This window comes from Geospiza fortis, unplaced genomic scaffold (genome assembly GCF_000277835.1).
Source record: "Geospiza fortis unplaced genomic scaffold, GeoFor_1.0 scaffold162, whole genome shotgun sequence".
NCBI classification, from domain to species: domain Eukaryota; kingdom Metazoa; phylum Chordata; class Aves; order Passeriformes; family Thraupidae; genus Geospiza; species Geospiza fortis.
Window position 1 is genome coordinate 3866547 of NW_005054316.1, and position 7625 is coordinate 3874171.

Here is a 7625-nt window from a genome sequence, read left to right on the forward strand (position 1 = left end):
TAATTTAGAGCTTATGCTCATCTAAAACTGGCCCTACCTCTTTACTTTAATGTTGGTGCCAGAACTGCTGCCTCTCACCTGTGTCACTCCCATGGAAAACTCCCACTGCCTACACTAAGAGATTCCAACCCAAGCTATACACCCAATAAATGACCTTTTCTCAAAGTCATTTAAAGCCTTGAGAGAAAGTAAAACAAATGGGGATAAACAAATGGTGAGGCTGATGGACAGAAGGAATAGAAATAGAGAAAAGAAGACACAGCTTCACAGTAGTATTGTAAGCATGATTAATTGGAAAGAAGCCTATGGATTTGGACTGTTTATTTTGAGCTACAAAATATAAATTAAATACTGCAACTTAAACAACCATTTCCTTACTCATTAGACTCAGGTATGCATCAAGCCTTTATATATTAAAATGATGAATAATTCTGCATATATCATTCAGCAAAAGCTCATGCATGCTATATGACATGAAAGAAAAATGAAGTAACAAGTCAGGGAAAGACATTCAATGACTAAGCATCAGACCTGGCAAGGACAGCAGTGAAGCAATCCCAGCACTGACAAGTAGAGTTAATACACAATACTGACAAGGTGGGCCAAACTTCTTGTGCCTCAGAAGGCAGCAAAGCCTGGAAGAACGAGTTAGTAGCAAATAATTGTAAAGACTGACATGCCTTTTGCTTCCTGATGGAGAGCAGTGGTGGCAAGAGCACTGCTGTGCAAGGAGGTATGGTTGGCTGCTTCCCTCTCCCCTGGCCTGCCAGATCCACAGCAGGGGCTGCAAGGAAACAGCACAGACAAAAGGGAATAGAAGGCAAAAGCACAGCAGACGGTGAACCAGAAAACAGCTGCTTCATCTGGTTATCTGGCCAAAGCTCACTCTTTCTAAAACACTTATCTCTCTAATATTACCAAAAGCTTTCTGGATATTCATCTTGATGGAAGTGGAGAGGAATTTTTTACAAGAGTGTACAGTGATAGGACATGGGGTAAATGGCTTTAAACTGAAAGTGGGCAGGTTTAGATTCCAGGCATTGGGAAGAAATTCTTTACTGTGAGGGTGGTGAGGCACTGGAAGAGGTTGTCCAGTGAAGTTGTGGATGTCCCATCCCTGGAGGTGTTCAAGGCCAGCGTGGATGGGGCTCTGAGCAACTGGTCTACTACAAGGTGTCCCTGCCCATGGCAGGAGGGTTGGATCTAGAACTTAAGGTCACCTCCAGCCCAATCCATTCTATGAAATCCAAGTGTGCAAAAACATTAAGTACCTGCACAGTGTAGTAAAGCAGTCAAAACTGCAAACGTTTAGTCACCTGCTAATTATGAAATAGAAATATAGCATTATGGACAGGTTTAATGCTTTTAAGGACATCAGATCCCCTGTGGAAAGGGCAAATTTCCAAGAGTCACATGATACCTGGTTTGAACTTTTACTCTCTTGCCATTTAGTATAATAAATTGTGGTTAAGAATTTGTGTAAAAATTGGAGCAGGTTACAGAGGAGTAAACGATTTCTGAATTTATCAAATGACCACGAAAATGTTCCATGTTAGTTACATCTCTATCATAGCGAAACCTCCAAGCAGATTGAGGGTACTTTTAAAGAAGTTTCATGATAAAGCAGCACTTGATAGAAAAGCTTTGGAAAAATCTTGCTGTCAGGGCACTAACCTGCAGCTGAGAGCTCAAGGCAGGAACTCTCTAAACTCTGTGGTAGTTCCTTCCTCAGACACCAAAACTCACATTGGGTCTCTGACAGATTTGCAGCAGTTGATAAAAGTCAGGCAATAAAGTAGCTACTATCTCCACCCACACACCCTGACCCAATGCAAAGGTTCCCAGACTGCACACGGAGCAGCTTGGGAACAAACGCAGTTTTCCTCCCAGGAACCAGAGTCTGTTTACCTTGGTACATGCCCAGCTAAAATGTGTAGATTTCTACATAGGAGCAAGTGGAATTGCTTGCCAGTTGTTGCCTCTCCCTGAAACACTGTTTCCAGCTCCCATATCATTTCCCGTCACAGGAGGCAGACAACCACACTGGGAAACGGCTCCAACAGGCCCAAGAATGACTGGGATATGAACGAACTCATCAAACCAGCTTCTGGCTGCACAGGCTATGGCCAACTGCTCCTTGCTGCTGCATCCCACAACTTGGCATAAGGAAGCGTCCAACCAAAGGACCATCTTTAGACTTGAAGAATAGCCTGCTAGAATTGTAACCTTAACTTTTAAAGGATATTCTACTATAGCTCCAATGTCCCATTGCCCTGCTTTCAATATGACACCTCCTACTAAAATTGCTCCTGTTTCAATTAATTTGCACTTTGAATCTGCTCATACAATACCAGTGTAACATTCAAATAATGTTATGGATTAACATTAATGTTTTCTTTCAGCTCTAAAGACACACAGTGAAAATTACCCTAGTAGGAAAAATGTGAAGGAAACATCTAACTAGACAAGAACCGTGAACACCGCAGTTATACCCAACCACCAGATACAAATAAAACTCTATAGGCAAAACCAACTTCCAAATTATTTGTTACCATGAAAGCAACTTCCATTGTTCTTTCCAAGTCAGCCTGTCTATATGGACTATGAGCAACAAATTATGTCCATCTCAGTGAAGGTCTTCCAGAACTCTTACCACAAATTAAACATCACACCAAAATGTATCATTTATCAAAATCATCACCACAATTTGCCCATGTTCATTGCTACTTATATTCAAGATTTATGCCAGACTGGCATTTACTCCAGTGGCATTTATTTTGGTGAATGGTGGCAAGACACATGATGACACACCTGACGAACAATAACTTTGGTATGGGGAAATGTGGATATTGGCAAGTTCTCAGTCTTCAATTTATTGTTTTCATCAACACAACCCCAGCTCTAATTTGGGAGCATTTTATTTTGGGCAAAGAACTCATCTAGAAGAACAAGTCATACTTTGTTAGTTCTTGCCCAGGGAATAGGTGTATTTCTCAAATTATACTCTGACAGACTAGAAATAAAGAGGACAGGTTGAGAAAGAAAATCATTATTGGAGCTGGGCTTCAATTTAGTTGGAGACAGTGGAAAAGAAAATACTGACAAGGTATTAGCACATTTGGATTTTTTTCATACAGTGAAATATTGAATAAAAAATTCAGCAAATGTGACTCAAAATATTTTTAATGCACCCTATTGGAACAAAATACCCTATTTCATTTCATGTTTCACCCTCTTAACATTATGACCCTGTGTCCTGAACAGTCTTTGTATTTTGAACATGTCTTTTCTATTTGGCAAACATCTACTCTATTTTATATTAAACCTACCAGAATTTAATTCTCAAGTGTTACTGGAGATGCATTTTTTTAATAACCCTTAAAATTTGCAGATATTACAGTGTTTCACATGTTAAAGAAAATTGCTGCAATTGATGTGTCAGTTTTGAGCCAAATTAGTGCTCATGAGAAGGAGTCAGGTTAATAACTCTGAAGAAACTTGTCTATTTTTGTTCCATTTAGATCTGTAAAAAGCCTGAATTTTTGTATTAGAAATGCAGATCCTGTCTAGCCTAGAAGATCGTCTGTGAAACAGTGACACTGCAAGAGTAACAAAATCAAGTTCAGACAACAAAAAGCCAATTTCAGACAACAAAAAAGCCAATTTCATTTGGGCTTCCCACAAGTTTTTAACCCTTTTGAAAAAGTAAAACCACAGCAGTAATTTCCCAGTTAACAGAAAACAGAACATTCATTTTGGCCAACAGGTCAGCATGGTTGTTTCATATAAATCACAGAGAGGGTCAGGAGTATCTGCATGGCACACAGAAGGCCCTCAAGGGATGCTGCTTCTGAATTTCCAATAGCCAAATTAGGAGGATCTGAAATAGACAAGTCTAAGTTTCAGCTCTGGCTTGTCTTATCCCAAACACAAACAGATGGAAAGAATACAATTGATAAAAACTCTAAATACAACTTTGTAGTTCAATCTAACCTTGTAATATTTTTAGTTTACAGTGCTTTCCCTTTGCCTACTTTTTTTTTGAGGAAAGAAAAAAAGAATGTAAAAATTATTTAACTATTCAATGAAAATGTCTATAAACAATTACATAAACAACTTGACTGCAGTTTACTTTTGAGTTCTGCAACCATATGAGCAACATCTTTAAATGTAATTTCTCAGTGACTTCAGTTCCTCTATCATCTGTTGCCTGGGAATTCAGCACCTCTGGGCAGTATACAAATTTATGGTCTTCAATACAAAAAAAAAGTTAACAAAACAGAAAGAAAACCCCTCTTACTATCAAATCTACTAACGTCAAAAAAGGGTGCTCTTTTCCTCAAAAATTTTCAGACTTTAGCTGACACAGAGTAACTAGAGGCACATTTGTGCATTCATGATTTCCAAAAAAAATAACCACCTTTAACTTCTCCCAGTGTGAAGCATCAATTTAAAAACAACCAGCAAAAGCTTTATAAACCAGCAGTGAACAAAAGATGTTTCTGGTATCATGACGAAGCCAACACTGACACAGCGGAGTTAGCAGGGCATTGTGTTCCTCCTGAGCAGCTACTGCAAGCTTCAGCAAATGGAAAGACCAGCATCATGATCCAATCACAATGTATTCCTGAGTTTAGGATCAAAGTGCCAGGCTGACAGATTTCTGCCAGCTAAAAATCAGGTACATTTACTGTCAGGGGAAAAAAAAATAGGTGGAGGACTAATGTGAAAACAAAGAGTAGTTTTCATTTCTGCCCTGGTTGCCTCAGTGCTAAGGCTGCAGTCCTGCTCTTCACACCATTAACATTGGAGACAAGGATGCAACCATGACTTAAAGTATGGCAGACAGATCCAGAGTGGATTTACATACCACAGGACATAAATGAAAGCAAGTTAACACTGAAGCCTCCCCTTATACTAAACTCTTCTCTGTGGTTTTCCAAAGCCTCATTTATCCCAGCAAGATTAAAAAACTGACACAAAGAAGCAAATGTACAGGACAGAATGCAGCACAGACAATTCTTTACTAGATAGTAATAAAATAGCAGTTTTTATAAAACCTAAGAGGAGGAGAGACACCAACACAGGATGATGGGCTTAAACAGAGCACTGCTGTGGTGGACACGTGCCACAGCACAAGGCCGCTCACCATCCAGTGGTGCCAAGGGAAAAGGAGCAGAAAATGGAAGAGAATACCTGTGAACTAAGAGAATACCTGTAAACCTCCAGTTTACAGTTTCCTAGGAGGATTAAAGAAACACATTTTTCATTACGACAAAGCAGCAGCCCAATTTCATGTTCAGCTTAAACAGTTATTAAATTCACCTGGCCAGCAGTAAGAGAGTAAATTTAGCACTACTGACTGTGTAGCCATGAAGAAACTCTTGGTAACTCTTCAGTAACTGAAGTTTTATTAATTTAACTACGTCTTCTACATGTAAGCAAACAAAAAATTAAATGTGCTGTGGATTAGTGACATTCTGCAGGGAAGCCAGGCACCTCCCAGTACAAGGGGCAATGATTTGAACATCAAGTCCCAGTGCTGACAGTCCCACCTTGATCAGCAGCAATTTGGTGAGCACAAACCATTTTGGCTGGGTACCACGACACCAATTCTGTGCTTATTGCAGCACAGGAGTGCTGGGTGGCCATCAGCCTCACTTCATTCATCAGGGAGCTGCAATCGCTGACTGCATCCAGAGCCACAACACACATTTCCCCTCAGCATCTCGCTTTTCTGACATTTTGCATTTCTGCTCCCAGTTACAACCCCCTTGTTCTAGCCTACTATGTGATGCCATACATCACATGTTAAATTTCCCTGATTTGGGAGAAGACACCACATTCTTATTGTGCCCTCTCTGGCTGTGCCTCCCCTTGCTGCTCTAACTGCTGCATCCCTCCTCACCTCACATTCCCTCACTCTCTGCCTGGGACACCAAGCTCAGGACCTGGCTGCCTAGTTCTTCACAGGCAGTATATCTTCCCTCACAGGCTTTCCCCACATTAAGGTGTCCAGAAATATCCAGGACTGCTGATTGTCTCTTGTTACCATGTCTGCCTCGCTGATATTTTATTTTTAAGAGAACCATATGAAAATCAGCATGACAATGAAGCAGGGCCAAGCCACTAATCAGAAACTGTTTGAAATTAATTTCCTTAAAAACATAAAATATAAACACTTGCACAGTAGGATGAGGAACAAAAGGTCTCCAACATCACAATGAAAACTTTTTCCTTTTTTAAAAGTATGATATCATTGTAGCACCTCTAGAAGCAAGTAATTTTTAAAAGTATCCTTTGGTTTGTTCAGTTAAAAAATAAAAAGAGCAAGCATATATAACACAGAGAAACAAAAAGAAAGACATATTGGGGTTTTCTACCTTAGAAATTATGCAGACAGATACCTGAGATAAAACATGAAAAGACCTGCTACATATTTATCTTAAAAACATTTAAAAGCATAAAAATATTTTGGAGAACTTTTTTTTTAAAGATGTAATTCCACAAAGGCTTCTGCATTTGATTGACCACACAAACAGTTCCCTTTAGGTGGTGCAAGAAAACAAAATGTACATATTTGTGGAATTGTTCCCTAAGAACTGCATTAATTCCTAAAATACAAACAAGGATTCTAGAAACAAATCAGAAAAGTTCCTTTGAAGCACTCTTATCCAATTTCAGTATTTGACATGGCACTAACTGAGCAGAAAAACCTTTAATAAATTAGAAGTGCAAAGAATGCAAATACAGTGCACAAACTTCTATACATCTTTTTCATTCATATCTGCAGCTTTTGGTGCAATCTTCTCCTAAAACTCAGCACTCAGTTTGTACCCATAATTTCAGGCTTTCCTACATTTTCCCTATTTCACCAAGGCAGGCATTCCAAATGCCTGTTTTTTTGGTAGCTCCCCCTCAGTTTATGCTATTTAGCTTTGTATGTGCCTATAAAGCCAGATTTCACAGAACACCCTTTTACACTATCAGATGTGGTTACTATCCTACACATTTATGTAGGATTTTCATGTTTTCAGAAATAACAGAAACCAAAAATCTTCCTTTGAAGTCCTATTATGCAAACGAGATTTTTTTTCCCCCAATGCAGTTTGTCTCTTTTCTATATATTTACATCCATGGGATTTTGCTGGTATCCAGAGCTCTGGACAGCACTGTGACCTCACCCACATACAATCAGAGTCATAAAACATGCGCTGGATCTGAATAAAATCAATATCTCTAAAAACAGTGACATAAGTAGAAGACTCATATTTACCATTTGGCTCAGAATATTCTGCGTCCATCATCGGATGTCAGGAGGGACAAAGCGAAGTGTCTCGGAACACCAGCAAATGGGCTGCTTCCACTGAATAGTTTGGATGCAGTTTGACAACGAAAACACTTTTTAAAACAGAAAACAAGCAGGCAACAGCAAGCTGAATAGCGGGTGGAAAGCTCTAGTAAGCGCATTCTGTGGCGCAGGCAGCTGCAAATCACAACAGGCCATTCCCCCGGTTTGTCAGGGGATCCCTACGAGTTAACACAGCTTGCAAACAATAAATATTGTTCTGGCCACTCATAAAGGCCCATTAATTTTGTTCACGTTTATCAGAGATTGTATCTCA

The 7625-nt window shown here is 39.5% G+C and overlaps 1 protein-coding gene across 1 annotated transcript in view; it reads right to left on the reverse strand.

The window, feature by feature from the left end:
• NHSL1 (NHS like 1) overlaps positions 1 to 7319 on the reverse strand; it is a 143393-nt gene extending 136074 nt beyond the window's left edge. Inside the window, exon 1 of the mRNA XM_031056266.1 lies at positions 7277 to 7319. Coding sequence (XP_030912126.1) covers positions 7277 to 7307 — 31 coding nt within the window. The 5' untranslated portion in view covers positions 7308 to 7319. The remainder of the gene's footprint in view (positions 1 to 7276) is intronic.
• Positions 7320 to 7625: the final 306 nt, after the last annotated feature.